The 19,789-nt window shown below is 42.8% G+C and overlaps 1 protein-coding gene across 1 annotated transcript in view; it reads left to right on the top strand.

The window, feature by feature from the left end:
* The window catches only part of LOC311000755 (receptor-type tyrosine-protein phosphatase S-like), a 67,004-nt gene that overhangs the window by 35,891 nt on the left and 11,324 nt on the right, over nt 1-19,789 (top strand). The window contains exons 7-20 of the mRNA XM_083991581.1: nt 5,040-5,309; nt 6,080-6,459; nt 8,666-8,867; nt 10,098-10,234; nt 10,458-10,602; nt 12,688-13,011; nt 13,160-13,353; nt 13,506-13,532; nt 13,804-13,921; nt 14,132-14,794; nt 15,531-15,625; nt 17,476-17,729; nt 18,485-18,572; nt 18,821-19,039. Of these exons, the coding sequence (XP_083847707.1) occupies nt 5,040-5,309; nt 6,080-6,459; nt 8,666-8,867; nt 10,098-10,234; nt 10,458-10,602; nt 12,688-13,011; nt 13,160-13,353; nt 13,506-13,532; nt 13,804-13,921; nt 14,132-14,794; nt 15,531-15,625; nt 17,476-17,729; nt 18,485-18,572; nt 18,821-19,039 (3,116 nt within the window). The remainder of the gene's footprint in view (nt 1-5,039; nt 5,310-6,079; nt 6,460-8,665; nt 8,868-10,097; nt 10,235-10,457; nt 10,603-12,687; nt 13,012-13,159; nt 13,354-13,505; nt 13,533-13,803; nt 13,922-14,131; nt 14,795-15,530; nt 15,626-17,475; nt 17,730-18,484; nt 18,573-18,820; nt 19,040-19,789) is intronic.

Here is a 19,789-nt window from a genome sequence, read left to right as displayed (position 1 = left end):
GATTTGGTGCAGCTGTTGTGTGCGAGGTTGTATGGGCGTGTGTTTGTGTGTGCGTGTGTGTGTGTGTGTGTGTGTGTGTGTGTGTTTCGATGGAGCGGGTGGCTTTGCGCTGGCCGTTTTTATTCTCTCTGTGTTTCCCCGTTCTCTCTCTCCCCCCTCACGTCATTGTGTTCTGCATCAACCCCCTTCCATCCCTCAGAGCTTCGAGAAGGTTGGTGTGCTCTTTCTTTTCTTTTGTTACTCCTTTGTTTCAGAAAGCTTCACTTATTGAAACAGAGAGAAACAAAAAAGAAAAAAAAAACATTTAAAGGACACCGGAACAGAATAGATTTGAAGTGAAATGGTTTTGTCTCCAAAATGAAGAGAGTTGATTTCTCTAAAGCTGCTACGTTGATGAAGTGGTCTGCCTACGCAGCAGAGTGCATTGACTGCATTGTGAGGCCTTGTGTGCAGAACCCTTGGTATTGCCTTCACTCCCCGATCAATGTTTCTGCATGGTATGATCTTGTTGTCATGGAGACCCAAGAATTGGAAGATTAAAAAGAGGCGATGTTTGCATGGAAGGAGTGAGAGAGAAAGAGAAAGGAGCACCGCTTGCATGTCTGTTGACTGACGGACTGACACAAGAGCATGGCACAGTGTGTGTTCACGCCTGTTGATATGCTCGGATTGTGATATTATTGAACTGCTGTCTTGTCATGTCTTGCTACTGTTATATTTATTTTCTTCTTATTTCCTTTTGTATCATAATGTGCAGTGTCGTGTCCCAGCTCCCATGTCATCACATCTGCTCCAATCCTGCACTTGTTGCATTGAGTGAAAATGTTGCACTTGCAGTCACGCTTGTACATGTTGTTCTGTTCTGAACCTGTTCGTGCTGTAAAGGTTTGTAGGAGACTCCCTTATTATAGCACTTACAATTCATGAGATAAACTCGAAAGCACGAAATCCTGAACGTTTCCTGAAATGCAAAGTAGTAGGCAGTGTACATTTACTCAGATGCTCTGTGCAAATTTGACCCACTTGCATTTTACTTATGTATTTACAGTTCATACACTTTATAGTTATTCCTTTACTTCTTCAATTATAATTCACAGGGAAATATAGTAATGTACATACTCCATTGCATTGATCTGACAGCTTACTAGTTTACTTTACAAGATTAAGATTTTTAATAAAGTATAGGAAGTTATTTTAAAATATGACTCATTCTCATAGAGTAGGCTACACGGTTTAGAAAATAAGACATTAAACATTTAAATGAGCTGTACCCAACCAAGAGTAAAATAATATATACACAGGAATGATCATCCAATAATACACAACTCTCACAGGGGCCATTTTTGCTGCACTGAATGCTTTTACTTTTGATAGCTACATTAAAGCTATACATTTTAAACATGGCTCCCTCTTCCTTCTTGAAATTAAACACTTAATTAGTAACTAATAAAATTCACCCTTGCTCATTTCATTACTGTCAGAGATTTTACTGCCACAACCAGAAAGTAGTTTATTGCGATAGCTAATATTAAATTGTGTTGTTAGCATCCTTTGGCTGTAACAGTCGGTTTAACAACTTCATGACTCCTCTCTCTTGTGATGATGTCATGCTATAATTTGGCATTTAGCATTATTTTGGAAGAAGTAGCCCACTTTTACTTCAGTAGTATGTAATGTAATGGTTGCTGAAGTATCTAAATACTTCTTCTACCACAGCACATTACAAATACCTATCCATACCAACAACCTAATTAAATTAAATTAAAGCTAAATCACTAAACTAAGATGACACTATCTGAATATTTAGTTATATTCTTTAATTCTACCTTAACACAGCCTGTGCTGTCACGTCCCCACTCTGTTGCTATCTCTGCTGAACAGTCCCATACACACACCTCTATTGACTGACACTTAAGTTAATCACATCCATTCATATTTTTAGATATCAAGGAGATATTAATGACTCCTTCTTATTACGGTGGTTTATAAAAGCCGTGTCCTTGAGACAGACAGGATGGGGCTGCGTAAATGTCAGCTCGGTGACGCGTCTGAACGGGTATTTAGCTGTGCTGAGATACAGCGGTAATCCTTATAGCTGTGCCAAGGTTTCCCCAGTCTGTAGCCTCCAGACTCCCTGCAGAGGACAGGACTAATGATAGCTCCACTAATAAAGATTGAAGCTCGTGGCTCTCACAAACTGTATAGAAAATGGAGGGGAATCATGCAGCATGGCTCGATTAACTTTAAGCTGGAGGCTCTGTGAGCATGTGAAGGATTATCCCTTGTTATGAGCTCACTTTATTGTGAAGTCCTCGGCTGTGTCTCAATGGTGGATTCTTCACTTCTTTGTCTCTGGTTTTGATTGATATTTTTTTTCTAGAAATACTCCTATCGCTCATATTTCAGATCATGTAACCATCATTGTGTGCACTGTGCAGCCTCACTTTCATCTTGTTGTTGGTCACATTACCAAACTAATCCATGTGCTTAATTACCTGCTTTTTTTTTTTTTAGTTTGTTTTGTTGTATCGATAGGTCTAAAAAAAAAACTACTAATGACAGACTGAATTAAACTGATAGTTTTGTCATGCTGCATTGCAACTGCAGTGTCTGTCCTCTGCATGTAGGCTATAGCTGTCATGGATGCAGTCTGTCTGTCTCTCTGTCCGTCTGTCTATCTGTCCCTCTCTATCTGTGTGTCTGTCTCAGCATGCTCAGATGAGGAGATGCCTGCATAATCATGTCCGTTTCTAACAGATCTACCTGTTTTTGTCTCTTGTCTCTTTCTTGTCTTCAACTTCTGTATCCAATTCTGGGTATCTTCCGGCTTTTATTTTTTCTACAAGTATTCCAAATGCTTTACACTTTATCTGTTATTCATGAAATGATAGTCACGTCACGGCAACTATATATTTTTAATTTGTTGAAAAAATGTTAACTTCTATCCAACTGTCTCTAGATTCTTTGAGTAGGGGGATGTGGCCCATGAAGAATCCAAGTAATGATGTTACACATTAAGGAGTGGAGGTTATGCAGCCAATCTATCAATATTTATTTTATGTTATTTTGCTTTTTATTCCATATATTATATTAGAACTATTGCTGGATTTGCAAATCATCCAAATAAGCCTTGCACTTTCATTGTTTTGCTACTGTAGGGTTTGATAATAACTTTTTATTTGAATCTATTTTTAGTACATTTTGCTGTATGTCACACGTATGAGCTTCCCAGTGCTGAATTTAGTTGAGTTTTTCCACAATGTTTCTGCTTTCTGTCTGCCTTCCCTTTCATTCTCTCCTGTCATCCAGAGATGTTTGTCCGTTTCTCTCTGTCTCTTTCTGTTTCCTGTGTTGTGAACCTGGGGTTTCCTCTTTTTCTCTGTTCCTTCAACATACAGTCTCTAGTAGTCTTTTTGTTTTCTTTTTGTTTTCTATTCTCTTATTTTAAAGCACCTACTTTCTGAATGGGCCTGACTTTGGTATATAGCCGTGTTTTTAAATAGATCCATGTGTTTTTTTTCTTCCTCGCTCCTCTTCTCTTCCCCCTTTTCCCTCCTTCCCCAAAACCCTCTTCTAATCCTCTCTTTATCTCCACTTCCCTGTCTTTTCCCCTCCTGTCCCTTCCCCTTTTTTCTCTTCTTCTTCTGCATTCTGTCTGCACCCTGATGTGTAGGAGCGACAGACACATGTACATAAGTTTATTAACTTATAAACATGCACATACTACCTCACATATCTCTCTCTTTTTGCTCGCACTCGTTCTTTCCCGTTCTGCCTCTGTCATGGTGTCTTGGTGTTTTTACTTAATGTGTCCAATGATCACTCTGTAATTGCCACAACACCTTATTAGAACCCTCGATCCACTCCTGTCCACATTTCCAATTCATTTGACTACACACTGTATCAGTTCTGAATCCTATGTATTGTACAGTATCTTGATGTACAATGTGGCTGTCCTTTGCTACATTGCCTGTCATTGTCTGGAAGAGAAGCAGAGCTGCCTCTCTCTTTCTCTCTGTCTCTGTCTTTCTATCTTTAACACTCCCTCTATCCCTCTATCTGTCTCTTCAGTGTCTCTGCTCTTGTCTTGCTTCTCTCTGTCTCCCTCTCAGTCTTCAGTTCTCCGTTCTCTTCTTTGTGTTTTCTCCACCATTTTATCCCTCTTGAGTCGCCCAGGCATGCGAGTGACCTATGAGTTCAGTCTCTCGGTGCTTCTCTCCCTAATATATAGTCAACCAGGCTACAACAAATGCACAATTGGATATAACTTGCCAGGTTCCTTGTTCTTCTCATGAAGACAAAGCAGTCTGGGCTTATTGATCGGCCCCCATGATGCATACACACTCTCCAAGAAAAAATTTACTGCAGAAGCACCTCAAGGCATAGAAACCTCAATGAAGTAAAGTTTCTCACTAAAGTTTCTGGCAAAGTTTAACATTTTTAGTCAAAGCGTAGATGGAGAAATATGATAAAGATACAATTATAATCAGTTACTTGAATTACAAAGTCTTATTTTTCCACCTAAATGGATGTTAACCAATAAGAAAAAAAAGAGAAAGAAACAAACAAAGAGAAACTGACTATAGGTGTCATGTCCTGGTTGAAATGGTACTCAAGAGTTTGTCACTATTATTTTGAGTAGGCAGCTCACTCTGAGTGGTTGAGCTCAACACAAGATTTCTGTCTTTCTGTTGGATTCATCAGTACCATAAAGTAATTGGGACTAAACTTGAAATATCCCTTTGTAATTTTCTGTAAAAACCCTGAAGTTCATTCTTCCCCTTCCTGTTACCTCTCCTCTCTCTCTCTCTATTTCTTTCTTTTTGTCTTTCTTGCCCTCACTTTCTCTCTCAATCTCTATCTTGCTTTGTCTTGCTCTCTCTCTTTCTCTCTGATTCTTTACCCCTCCCCTCCTCCCTCTCTCTCCCCGCCTTTCTTCTCCTCAACCCCTTCCCCACTTTTCTCCTCTCCCAACTCACCCCCTAACCCCTAAACCCCACCCCTCTCCTTTTCTACCCCCGACTCTCCTCCTTCCCCAGTGCGCCGTGTGCCCCCCCGTTTCTCCATCTCCCCCTCCAACCACGAGATCATGCCGGGAGGAAATGTCAACATCACCTGTGTGGCAGTGGGTTCGCCCATGCCCTACGTCAAGTGGATGCTGGGTAATGAGGACCTGACCCCTGAGGATGAAATGCCAATTGGCCGGAACGTGCTGGAACTCAATGGTGTTCGGGAGTCTGCGAACTACACCTGTGTGGCCATGAGTAGCCTGGGTATCATCGAGGCCATTGCTCAGGTCTTAGTCAAGAGTAAGGGATGCTCTAATAACACGATTAATCATTTTGCACCTGAGAGGGAAAAAACGGATGTGAGGAAGTGCCTCAGTTGTTGCTACATAATGAAGGGATCCAGTTTTATTGGAGACTCAAATTACCAGGATGTGGAGTTACATCTCACTTCTCTCAAGTCAATTTGCTTCATAAATTTAAATAATCTATACTCATTAGAAATATAACATAACCTTTTTATTATTTAGCCAGCTTTATTTTAAAAGCAACAAAATGCTGATTTGCAGCCACAGAAATGACACAAACAGCAGCAAAAGTGCGTATAGATATACATTACATTCCTTCTTGCCCACTGCAGTTAGACTTTACAACAGTTCACCTCTGTCTAAAAGGGATCACTCCTATGAATAAATACTCATCTGTGTTAGGCTACCAACATACCTGCACCAGTATTATGTAGCACATTTATTTATTTATTTCATCCAGATTCAACACTGGATGCCATCTCACATGGCATATTACAGTACATGTATCACTTGCACATACTCCTTATTCAACTGCAGATACTTTTCCAAATCATTACTTTAGATTATGTATATATTCGGGATCACCTGAGATCAATAAAGAATTATCTAATTATCTTAACTTATTTAAATAAAGAAAAATACAAAATCAACAGTGGTTATGGTATGAAGAGACTTATATTTACAACACATACAAAACGGTATACAAAATCTAAATTACACATGAATGTCATTAATCTCTTCACTTTCCGTATCTCTTATTAAAAGCTTTGCCAAAGCCTCCCGGTACACCCATCGTCACGGAGACCACCGCCACCAGTGTGACCATCACCTGGGACTCGGGCAACCCCGACCCTGTCTCCTACTACATCATCCAGTACCGAGCCAAAGGGCCGGACAGCAAGTACGAAACGGTGGACAGCATCACCACCACCCGCTACAGCATCGGGGGACTGTATCCCAACACCGAGTATGAAATCAGAGTGTCGGCCTTCAACAGCATCGGTCAGGGGCCCCCGTCTACACGCGTGGAGGCCCGGACCGGAGAGCAGGCCCCGGCCAGCCCTCCCCGAAACGTCCAGGCCCACATCATCTCTCAGAACACTGTGATGGTCCGCTGGGAGGAGCCGGAGGAACCCAATGGACAGGTGGGATGAGGAAAACAGAAACAGCTCTTTATGATCTGCTGTCATAATAGTCTACTTGCCAGCCCATAGAGCCCCATTGTGAACCCGGAAATGTTGAGTACCCCAAAGTTTTATGTTAGAAATATATAGTATGGGTCCCCAGTATTCAGAAACTGCCGGATGCTAATTTATATATATTGGACAATTAGCATAACTGACATAATTAGCATAAATTAGCATAATTGCATATATGGGCAATATTTCAACAAAATTGACTTGGCTGATCTGGACAATATTGGAGTGGTTTTTAGGGGTTATTGATGATGCTGAATCCATTTCTGACATTTTCAAAATTCAAAATGGCTGTCTAAACCGGAAGTGACCAGATTTTAACCGCCAGTGGGCCGATTTTTGTGGATTTCAAAATCTGGTCACCGGTTTAGACAGCCATTTTGGATTTTGAAAATGTCAGAAATGGATTCAGCATCATCAATAACCCCTAAAAACCACTCCAATATTGTCCAGATCAGCCAAGTCAATTATGCTAATTTATGCTAATTATGTCTGTTATGCTAATTGCCCAATATATATAAGTTAGCATCCGGCAGTTTCTGAATACTGGGGACCCATACTATCTATTTCTAACATAAAACTTTGGGGTACTCAACATTTCCGGGTACTCATTGTTGGCAAGTAGACTGTAAGCAGAAGTGGCAAATACAAATGTTGTTCCCTCATTTATCAGTTGGTATTCTTCTTCTTCTTCTTCTGTCAAATAGAAAATCGTTATAAATATGGTGCTAAATGTTTGCAGTGAAGGCACTTATGCTCAACAGAGAGGCTGTCTCTTCTGTACAGCCAATAAGAGTCCACTCAGTGTGACAGCTTCCATTCCCTGAATCCAATGTTTCAGATTTTGCCTTCTGGTTCCTTTTTCAGCCAAATCTAGCAGATATAAAAACAGTTTCTGTCATCTCCCAGCTTAGCTCTGTAGCAACATGAGCAGATATACCTATTAACTATTAAAATCGACAAATTCTAAATATTATATTTGATATTTTACCCATAACCTATTGTTATAATATATTGTATATAATTATATACGTATAGTATAACTGAAGTGACTAGTATGATTAATTATTGTATCAGTTACAATCTCCCAATACACAATCATAGTAGAAATAGACACAGCATACATATTTATCACATATTTGTCACCATGTTAATATTATATGTGGTTTAATATGGTTTCTAATCCATCATAAGGAAGTTTTTGAAGTCATTATTAATGTTTTTGTCAAAAACTACAAGGCGGAGTTAACACTTCAATATAGTAAATCAGTTTCCTAACCCTCACCTTATTAATGCTTAATACTTAAAGTGAAGTGTGACTAAAATTCGCCTTCACTTACCAGAGAGTGACAATATTTTTAAAATTGCACAAAGACCCTCATGAGGTTAAAACGATAAAGCCTTCATAAAAGTCACCACTGGGAGCTTTATTCCAGTATGCAGGTTCATGTCCTTTGCAGGGATTGTGTCTTGCCAGAGATTTCCGTTCTGTAAGTCCCTAGCTACTTTCCCCACTCGCTAAAGAAAGAAAAGGTAATTGGACTGTCCGCTCTAAGTTAAGAGCACTCCCATGAGACCTATTTCCTTTTCCTAGCCCACCTCACCGTACAGTAGGTTCATAAAAGTGCAAGACTGAATCGAGAGCATATGGGGATTATAGATATTAAAGAGTAATAACAGGAGAGGTGGTAGAGGTGGAGGGCAAGGGCAATGGCATAGCAGCAGGATTATACACAATCTGAACCTCCCATAAACAAATCCCACAGGAGAGGGTGTAGTGATTATATCTTATGCACTACAATCTGAGGACACTCAGCTTGTATTAGAACTGATTTTGTCAACCTTAAAGTGAGGTTTGTTTATCGGGGTCAAATGCATAACAGCCCCAGAGATGTGAGGACATGCATTTGTAACGGTGACCTCTAACAAGCACTAAACCAGCAAATCCACAGGGCCATCTGGACTAAAGTAAAACAATAATTCATAGTTGATGAAAGTGTTGGAATGAGGTATTATGGCTTACCGTGCATGCAGGACAGTGAGATTAGATGGCAGATCACTTAATACTGTACAGCCCAGGTCACTGATGACTGTGAAATCAGTCCAAAAAACCTTCTGTCCAACAGCCTGTCTGTCACTTTCTGCTTCCCAACAGGTCAAAGGCTACCGTGTTTACTACACGATGGACCCGTCCAGGCCTATGAATGAGTGGCAGATTCATAACGTCCAGGACAGTGTGATCACCACCATTCAGAGCCTCGTAACCTCAGAAACATACACCATCCAAGTCCTCGCTTTCACCTCTGTAGGGGACGGACCATTCTCAGACCCTGTCCATGTTAAAGTCATGCCTGGAGGTCAGTGTGTGTGTGTGTGTGTGTGTGCGGATCTGACAATGAATGTGTTTATGGGTGGGTGGGTGTACAGCACAGACAAAATCATTGTCAGATGTAAATTTATGTTTTATGCTAATGAATAGTCAGCAGCTAAATAATGTTCTTTAGCTGTGTAGGAGAGTAGTGGGTTTTTTTTTTTTACAACTCTGTGTATGTCTGTCTGTGTGGTGTATGCAAACTGTTAAGTAGCTTACTGGAGTGACTTATGTAAAGTTTGAGAAGTAGTCCACTGTGGAACATTTTGCAAATAAGCTTGACCTGTCAGAAAATATGGCTTCTTCAGAGTGAATAAATTCCACCTGCTGGGACAGAAGTGTGGAGATTTAAGAAAAGGAAACCGGAATAAACAGCCAAAAATGTCCTGTGCACCTCGGTACCTCGGCTCTTATCTCTGCAGCAGCTGCGGAGAGGTTGCAGGTTTTATGTAGTACAAAGAGATGATTACTCAAAAATCTGTGATGGCATTAGTGGTTTAAATTTTCTGTGTAGGCTGAGCTACGCCTTGAGATGTTGCAAAAGAATTCTGCTATTTTTCTTGCAAATAGAAAAAGAACAAGATGACAAAATATTTTAAAAAAATACTAGAAAACACCAGGGTTTTAGGGATTTATGGGTCAGTAGTTGTACATTATGAAGCTGGTGTTGGCTGGAATTACACAGGAAAAGTAATTTTTTTTTAGGCTACAATAGAAGTGATTGGTGTGATGAAAAGACACTGGTTATGTCACTTTAATCATTCAGTATTTCTGACTTATGAAGAAACATTTACAGCTAAAATTGAAAAATAAGTTACCGGTACTGTACTGTAACACTCAAAAGCAGAAGTAAGCTCTATCAGGACAGGGACCTGAAATTCTTTAGTAACATTGTACCCCTTCTTCCAATAATACCAGTAGTAATAATGCACTTTGGTTACACAGTTAGAAGGCATGGTTACAGTGCAACAGCAAAGCAAAAGATAAAGATAAAGATAAAGAATGCACCAAAATAATCAGGTAACCAGACAGTTTGGAAATAAACAATATCATTTCAAGAAATAACTGGAAATATTAAAAATAAAATAATAGTGTGTCTTAAATTGCCTTTAATTATAAAGACGGAAATGTGAAAGATAGAGGAAAATATGTAGATACTTGTTTTATAGATAAGAGAGTGTCCTGAGTGACCCATGTGTTGTCCTGTCCCCTTCAGTCCCAGGCCAGCCGGGGAAGTTCAGAGTGGGCAGGGTGACTGACACCAGCATAGAGCTGACCTGGGAACCTGCGTACACCAAGGAGGGAATCGTCAACTATGAGCTGCTCTACAAACCTGTCAGGTTTGGCAGTTTGGTAAGACCTCTCATTCTCTTTTTATAAATCTGTCAGCCGTGTGGATTTCTTAACAAGACAGAGGGATAAAAGACCAGATAAAGGAGGAAGTTTAAAAGATTAACCTCACCGTCCTGAGCCACTGTGTCTCATCTCCTCCCCTCTCCACCTCCTCTTTAATGTTTTTCCTCTTCCTTGCCCTCATCCTACCTTTCATGCTGTCCTCCGCTCCCCTCTCTCGTAGGAGAAGCTGACCTTCGGGCCGAGGAACTCTTACACAGTGGAGGGTCTGAAAGCAAACATCGAGTATTCCTTCTCCCTGGCCGCCATCTCAAGCAAAGGCATCGGCGCTTTCACTAATGAACTGGTGCAAAGGACGTCACAAGCCAGTACGTCTCCATTTGACTGGGTTCACACACAGTGCACCTGCAGGCGCACACACACACACACACACACACACACATTTTGATTGTATTTGTTTCCGTCTTGTACACAAATCTTATGCAAATATTTTGTCCTCTGCACACACACACCCAGCTCAAAGTGCATTGTCCTCAGCTCCTGACCCGGTGAAACCTTGGAACCATCTCCACATCTCTCCATCTATCTCGTTTATCAACCCATCTGTCCAGCCCCCCCTCCCCCCCATCCATCTACGTTTGACTGTGCCTTTATTCCTTCGCTCCGGCCTCTCGCTTTCTTACACAGCCAAAACATCATGACAGATGGAGATGGAGCACCGATTAATGTTTCACTCTTACTTTTCTTCACCCTCCTTTCACTTTTTCCACTCTATCAGTGTCTAATGTCTTTGAAAGGGCGAAACTGTCTGCCACTTATTGGCTTGCAGCCAGTGGTGAGGAGCATTAAAGGATGGTGGCTGGCCTGCTATGTTGACAGGTAAGTGCTGGCCAGTCTGTATTTTATCTACGCTGAACTTAAATTCTCTCCCTTGTCTACTTTTCTCCTTTTTTTTCTTACTCAATCACTGATAGCCGACAAGAGTCAAATAAGTTCCACTATTTTGCTCTGGCATATCAAGTCATTTCATATCAGCTCTCAAGAAGAAAACGCAGAGATAACAGAGAAAATGGTGCAAGGAAGAGAATTAATAACGTAGTTGTAGTCGAGAAAAAAGCCCCGGGTCCCGCGGTGGGTGGTGCTGTATCTCCTTTGTGGTAAGTTTTTGTTTACACTCACTCAACAGACACAAGGTTTCATCCCGCACATTGACAATCAGATCACTTTTGAACCTGAGAACAGTGTGCTAAACTTTTTTGGTGGTCTCATTTCACTCTCTACTTTCAAAAAGAAAGCGAGACCGAGGTGGTACATCGGAGGAGGCGGAAAGGGGGAGGGGTTCAGGAAAAGGAAGGTGCCAGATAAGCAGACTATTTCATGCAGCAGAATTCATTTCCCAGGGAGGTTATGTGCGCTTTGTTATCGCCAAGCTTTGGTGCACATCTAGATTGTCCCCCGAGGCCAACAGAACAGTGACTGTACGGCTGAGTGGATAGATACTTGAACCTGTCAGCTATGACTATTACACCCGCACACATACACACATGCAATACACTCCTGAACCCGGCGCACAAGCCCAGATGCCTCCACCACACTCACTGTTGTGTGCGTGTGCGCTCTTTAAGGAACGTTACATAGGGTGAGTGATGCCCAGAAGCCATCTCTGGTGGTTCAGGTGTGTGAGTTTGGCTCTGTGTCTGTTTCTGTTCGAGTGTTTGTTACAGTAAATATCTCAGCCTACTTTTGATTCAGTTCTGGTCTACAATTCATCTTTCTCTCCTGACTCTCAATATCCATCTCAGTGCCTTTCCTCTCTCTTTTTTTTAACCTTCCTCCTAAATCCTTTCGACACTGTGTGAGATCTGTTTTAGTTTGTTCTTTCCTCTCTCTGTGAAGCCCAAGACCTTCTCCTAGTCAGCAGTAGAAAGTCTGAGACCACTCTATTATCCCGAGGACTCAAGGATTATGCCACCATGGGGGGCTGGTGTTCTGAAATGTGTATATTTGTCTGTGCTCCTGTGCAGTGAGCTGTGCATCCCTGATTTAAGGAAGGACTTTATCTGTTTTTCATTCATAAACCTGGATCCTTTCATGCCACCAGCTTCGGCCAGAGGATAAAATATAATGATTGGGTATCAGATGCACAGTCTCCTTGGGTATAATTAAGTTGTCCACCCAGGGTCGATACTTGTGTCTCTGGTTTATTTCATTAGGCTCTAAACCTAACATTATGCTTTTACATTATGTGGTTGCTCCCCTTTTTTGCGTCATGTTTGTCCTGGTGTTATCTTTTTCAGTTCAGTTTACCGTGGTCTCTTATTGTTTCCTTTTTTTATCCTTATCTCCTATCCTTTTACTTGTATTTTTCCCAACTCTTGCTTTTTCAACCCCGTTCTCTTGGGTCTCCTCCTTAACTCTTTGCCAATCACCCCCCTTGCTCCTTATCCAATCAGAGCCCTCAGCTGCACCCGAGGGTGTGTCCTGCGAAAGGGCCAGCTCCACCTCGCTGAAAGTAAGTTGGAGGCCGCCTCCAATGGAGGGCCAGAATGGCGAGTTGGCAGGTTATGAGCTCAGATACCAGAGAGTTTCTGGGGCAGGAGGCGGAGGCGGAGGTCAGGGCCAGGAGATGAAGGGGCTTCCTATCCCAGCCCAGCAGGGGCATACAATGATAGAAGGGCTGGAGAAGTGGAGCTGGTACAACGTCTCCATGGCAGCCTCCACCACAGAGGGAACAGGACCCAGCAGCCCAACGCTGCTGTGCAGAACCGATGAGGATGGTAAGAACAAGAGCTGTAGAGCTGTAGCCTCAATAGTATTGAATGTTGAACTTGATTATTTACCGACTCGACTGCAGCTGGCAACTTCATTAATTCAGTAATTCTTCATTCATGTGTGTGTGTGTGCGTGTGTCCTGTGCGCACTCAGTTCCCAGTGCAGCCCCTCGTCAGGTCGAGGTCCTGCAGCTCAACTCCTCGGCACTCCGTGTCACCTGGCGGTCAGTGTTGCCACGGTTACGGCAAGGCCAGATCCGAGGCTACCAGGTGCACTTCAGCCGCACAGAGAGCAGCGAATCCCGCAACCTTCCCCGCATCAAAGACCTCTTATTGGATGAGTCTCAGGTGACATCATATCTGAATATTTAAATGATTTAATGATGCTCATTTATCTTATCACCAAACTTATCTCCTCCCTTTCCTCTTTGGTCCTTTGACTCACTCCTTTTCTCATCTGTTTCGGGTGCCTGCGGGGTGTGACATGTCTGTGGCATAAGATGGAGGAGGATGACTCGACTCAGTATGTGAGTGCAGACCACCCATCCTCTTCTCATTATAAATGAAGCTGCTATTAATATATACAGCATAATGCAGCCATACAGAGAAATGTATGAAATCCTTATTGTCAAACCACCAGAGATTTGATTAGCTCCTGCTGTGACGTTTAGATCATTTTTACTGATGCATAACAGTAAAGATGGAGAATGACGAGATCTGTTTATTGTCTGTAACAGTAAAATGGAGAGGAGAGAGTTAGCAGCATTTGCTTGTGTTTTGTGTCCCCCCTCCTCACAGGAGCTGATTTTGGGAGGTCTGAAAGCAGAGACCACGTACTCGGTCTCAGTGGCAGCATACACCACCAAAGGGGATGGAGCACACAGCAAAGTCAAGCTGGTGCAGACCCCAGGGATTGGTAAGCACATGCCAAGTATACAATCCAGTTCACTGGATTTAGTAACATAGTCAAGCATTGATCTTACAGTAAGCTGCACCAGGAGCTAGCAGTAAATAAACTGCAAAATCAATTCTAATTCTTCTACAAGATTTTCATGATATATGTTTTTGATTTATATATATATATATTTTTCGATTGATTTTCTCCTGCCTACTCTGTCGTTTTCAGTGCCCGGCCCTCCCTCCCTTTGGGTGCGTCCAGGAACGGGTCTGTCGGTGGTGGTGCGGTGGGCTCCTCCGCTGGAGTGCTCTGAGTCAGGCTCTGATAGCCGGGGGGCCCCTGTGGAAATCCAGGGCTACCGCCTACAGTTTGGCCTGAAGAGTAGCACTTTAGACACCACAGTGGATTTCACAAGTCGCGAGAAAAACTTCACCGCCAGAAACCTCTCCCCAGGCGCCTCCTACGTCTTTATCCTCTCTGCAAAGAGCCGAGCAGGCTACGGCGATGTAGTGCAGCAGGAAATAACAGTTCCCATATTCCCCCCCTTGGGATACCCCAAAATATCTGACTTTGTTAATGCCACTTGCTGCTCCCTTCAGTTTTCCTGGCTGCCCCTTTTCTCAGAGGAGTCCAATGGTGTCATTACAGAGTACACCATAGCTTACAAAGAGGCTGCAAGCCCCAAGCCCTCTGCTGACCCGGGCCCCTCTCCCTCCCCAGCCCTCCCTTCTCCCCCATGGCTGATCACGCTACCGGCGAGTGATTCCAGCTACACCATCCTTGGCCTCAATCACAGCACAGCCTACGAGTTGCAACTCAGAGCCCACAACAAGGCAGGGCCAGGCCCCTTCAGCCCACCTCTGGTGTGCCAAACCCTGGCCCTCGAAACAGGTAGGGCTGGCCTCAGGCCTGGGGATCACCCTTCACCTTCCCCTTACTGTGGATTTCACTCTAAAACACTAAATTAAATGAAGTCTGGGCCAGTTCTTACAGGTCGGCCTTTTCACCCATGCACCACAGAGAAGCTGAGAACTGCAAAGTCCGGGGGAACACGACTACTCCCCTCAATCTCCTCCACTCACTCACTTATACCTTCATCACCTACCCTTCACCACAAGTGGGAGCAGGCTGAATGTTAATGGATGTTTGCTTCAAGAGCACTGCTTATCACAAACCCTCAGGTAAAAGTCAATACAGGGCTTGGATATACAGTATCTAACACAGCAGGTAAGTGTTCAGTCTGAATTCAAGTAAAAACTGGCATCTGGCGCTGTATCTGCAGGTAAGCTTTTTTTATCTGATAGACTTCCACTGCCACCTTTTCCAAAGCCTTTGCTGACATGCTGAATTCTGAGTCCAACAAACACAACCTTACACTCTGTGAATGTGGCATGTCACATTCCTGCAGCCGGTCTGTCTGTTATTTGTTCTTATTACTTTTGCCATCCACCCTCCTCATCACCTGCCCATCCTCGTAACCATCATGTATTCTCCCCCCGTAACAGATCTGACTGACGTTCCCTCCATTTTTACAGGTCCGCAGTTGGAAAGCAAGAGGAAGCTGTGATGTGAATAAAAAGCTTCCTCACGAGTGACTCTGTTTTTGTTTTGTTTTTTCTGTTTCCAGATGTGCCAAGGAATTTTTCTGTTAATCTGGCCACTAAGACCAGTGTCCTCCTGACGTGGGAGTTTCCAGAGAGCAGCAATCCCTATCGCTTCACAGTATGTCCTTCAGCTGCTACATGTGTTGTGACACGTATGCATACATATTTAGGGTGTTTTTTTATTTTAATACTTAACATAGCCATAAATGTATGTATTTTTCCTGTATATGGCCCTAAGCTGTATTGTACTGTGGAAGAGTTAAGACCTAGTAGGCCTACTGTTGCACCCGCAGGATGTTGGCATCATGTAGAATGAAAAGTAACCTGAAAAATAATTTAGTATGTGTTACAAAATTGTCCTCCCAGCAGCTCTAAAGCCACTAATTAACAAGTTGCATCTAGTTTGTTTATTGCAGACAACATTTCACACAGGGTTTATCTACAATACAGTTCTTACGGCTCGGAGTCGCAACAGTTGCCTGGCAACTAGTCATGTCCAAGAAATAATCTTACATATAATCCCCAGTTAAACAACAAATTGTTACTTTTACGCTTTTATTCATGGATGGAGATGTGTTTTGTTCACAGAGTTATGCTATCTGTTTCCCTGCTTCTAGTCTTCATGCTAAGTTAGGTTAAGGCCTGTACATACTCCACAAGAACAGAGGAATGTGTTTGTTTTCTCAAGGTGGCAAGAACATTTAATACTTCACGAGAAACTCAAGTGCATAAGTTCACATTTCTGACCAAGCAGACAATAGTTGTCGGACACCATGAAAGAAACTGTCCAGATGATGAGTCAAGCTGCAAGAACTCCCAAACCAGGGCTGCAAGAAAAGAATGACATTATTCTTTTCTTGCAGCCCTGGAAGGGAGAACAAATGTATTTGTTCTTGTACAGGACTTTAGCCAGCTGCTGGTGGTAGTTGCAAGTATTTACCCTACAGACACGAGAGTGGTATCAATGTTCTCATCTAAGTGTCAGCTAGAAATCACATGTCCTAAAATGTTGAATGTCTTCTTTTAAAGGGGAACTATGCATGTCTGGTCGCTTTTCCGCTGCTTTGCTAACCCTCTTCCTGGCCATGTGCATTTGTTTTCAAGAAGCCGGCGGGGAAAGCAATTCATGGAGCAGTAGATAACTTTATATAGGCCTATCATATAATACGGGTTACGATGTGCATATTTGTGTAGTCTTATCTGTCATAAACAAGAGATTATGGGTTATGGGGCGTGTTAATGTCACAGTGCTGCCAAGACGAGAGCTTGGACACCGGGTCGGAGGCTCTGATCTTGCTAGGTTTGTTTTCGGCCAAGAGAGTTACAGTATGTTACTCGTTACATTTTTTCTACTTACTCTGTAAAATTGCCTGAGATGCATAAGATGGAAGGAGAACATACAAAGAAGGAGTGTTCTTTAGGCTCTTTATTACCATTAAGCCATTTTTTGAACAACCAACAACCGGATGATTTTACTGTGTTCAATGTTAAGTAATGTTTGAATCTCCAACCGCCAAAAGTGGCTTTACGCAGCAGGGGGTCTTAAGGCAAGGCGTATGCAGCAGCATGTTCTGCTCGTGTCGTTGACGCTGTCATTTTTATCACCCAATCAGTGATGATGAATGATACTTCGTGCCAAACCCCAACCAATCACCTATCACTGTCCCCCCCAGCCCATGTACTCTTGCACTCCTCTGTTGTGTGTGATGCGTGTCTTGCAAATTTGCTACTATCCTGTTGAAAATTGATTAACTTAATTAAAAATCTTGCATAGTTCATCTTTAAGTGTGGCATAAATTGGCTAGATGTGAGAGTACAGCAGTGTAATAAACATAGAAAACGAGTATTTCAGCATTTTCATGTAGAAACACGGATGTCAACGTACAATAGAATATCATCAGCGAACAGTATGAGTGACCATTGTGACCTACTGTATTCTTGTAACTTCAACCCTGTGCCGTCCTCCAGGTGGAGTACAACCGCCAGAAGATGGAGGTGGATGCTCGTCTGAGAAAGGCAGTCATCCCAAACCTTCAGGCCGACACCAGTTACGACTTCAAGATCACTGCTCCCGAGGGCAACATGGGAGGCCTCCGCCATCGTATCAGCGCCAAGACCTCTCCACCAATTACCATACGCCGCCCTGAGATTGACCACTCCCGCGACACAGAGACCACTGTCACCATCATCCTGCCATCACTGGAGAATCGCACCCCTGTCAAGTAAGACTGAGATATGCAGCTGTTGTTAAAGCAGAAGTAAGTGATATATTTGTGTTAATATAAGTCTTAAATAGTTATATCTTCCGACAGCAATCACTTACATAGAGTGTTTGGACTGAAACACGGGTCTCTCAGTCCCTCTGCTCTGCTCTGAGCCGAGGAGAAAACATTTATCGTATCCTACAGTTTTTATCCAATGAGGAGAGAGAACGGCATGCAGGGCTGTGTGTGCAGCCAAGGAACGCCATGAATGTGGCGACGTAGGGACGAGGACTGTTATGGTGCGTTCAAGGAAACTCGTAACTCGTGTTTTTCCGACCTGTGAAGTCGTACCAGTTCGATCTGGTACGAGTTCACGGGTCGGAAGTTACGAGTGGCCGTTATAGTGACTTTCACAGGTAAAACAGGTCGGAAAAACACGAGTGGGTTGCCTGAAACGCTACAAAGTCGTAAGTTGTGACTTGAAGCTGTAATTTACGATTTCAAAAGCCTACCTGGAACGCAGCATTAGCCAAAACGACCGGATCGCTTACTTCTGCTTTAATTTTGAAATTGTCATGGCTTTCAGATATACCTGTTGCCCTCAGGTCAGATAACTGCATTTGCCAAAGGTGTGGGGCATGATGATAACATTACCTCCCTGCCAAAGATACAGTCTCCAGGGCAACAAGTTGGCAAGGAAACATGAAAATAGTTTGAAACATTGCTACAAGTGTAGCTGGTGTTATACTGTTTGTCCTCCTCTGCCCCCACAGGAATGTTTATGTTGTTGTGGTTCCACTGAGGAGAGCCCGCGGCGTCACCAGACACCTCAAGAGCCCAGATGAAATGGACCTAGAGGAGGTGAGAACCACAACAATGACAGCACCCACTGATGTCTGTGCCTGGAAGGAGGAAAGGACCTATAAACACACACACACACACACACACACACACACAATCCCATCACTAAGAACTCTTGGCAGTGCTTAATTTTTAATTCAATATCAGTGTTTAAACATTAGTCATAGCTACTGGAACGTCTCGTTTCTCTTAGCTGTGTGTCTTCCTTCTCTCCATTTCTTTGTTTGTCCTCTCTTTCCGTCTCTCAGCTGTTAAAAGAGGTCAGTCAAAGGCAGAGGGATTCTCGGCAGCAGAAGCAGGTGGACTTGCGACGGGCTTACATCACAGCCCGTTTCACACCTGCCACCCTCCCGGCCTTCTTCACCCTGGGGGACCAGCTGGACTACGGAGGTTTCGAGAATCGAGCTCTAGAGTCAGGGCAGGAGTACGTCTTCTTCATCCTGGCTGAGCTCAACTCCACTAACGGGGTATGAACGCCGCCGTGTCACATCTCTTTTCTCTCTGCATTTATAACCACTACCTCTGCCTGTGTGTCTCTCCTGCGGGCTGTCAGTATACATTGTAATCAATATGGCCTCGCTGCTAAAACAATAAAATTCACGTCAGTCAAAGTGTTGTAAGCAAAAGGCAATAACCTTCACGTACTTCCATCACCACTGCTAATAAAGAGTGAGTGTACCTACTGTGGCAGTGGAAGAGATATTGCCTTGTGCACTGCTGGTGTATACATGTGCATGTGAATTGGAGTAGACATAAATATACAGGTTGAATTAGGATAGATTTTATTTTCTATTAGATGTTTTTTTATTTTTTTTTATTAGAAGCGCTTTTAGCCTTGGGGACGCTCTTCAAAAGTCCCTCAGAACTAATAAAAAGGAACTGCAGTTCACCACAGTTTACATTAATTATGAAAACACTACAAACATCAATAAGGTTAGCTGCTTTCTTTCAAACACAATCTCATACACATAAAATCAGTCATGTGCAGCCTCGTCTCAATTACACAGACGCCTGTTCAGTCTAATGAAATCCAGTGCAACAGCTCTGCAATACTACAAATACTACACTACCTCTGTGCTTGAACTGATTTGTTCCTACAGAGAGCAGAGGATTCTCCTTTGTTGTTGTTATTTTTAGGTCACTGTTTGTACAGTTATTGCACTGAGCTGGAATTAGGTGTCAGGTGCTCGTGTTGTTTCTGTCATGGTTCCTTTACT

This window comes from Trachurus trachurus, assembly GCF_905171665.1.
Source record: "Trachurus trachurus genome assembly, chromosome: 17".
NCBI classification, from domain to species: Eukaryota; Metazoa; Chordata; class Actinopteri; order Carangiformes; family Carangidae; genus Trachurus; species Trachurus trachurus.
Note: the sequence above shows the minus strand (reverse complement) of the source record. Positions and strands in the feature narration are given on the sequence as shown.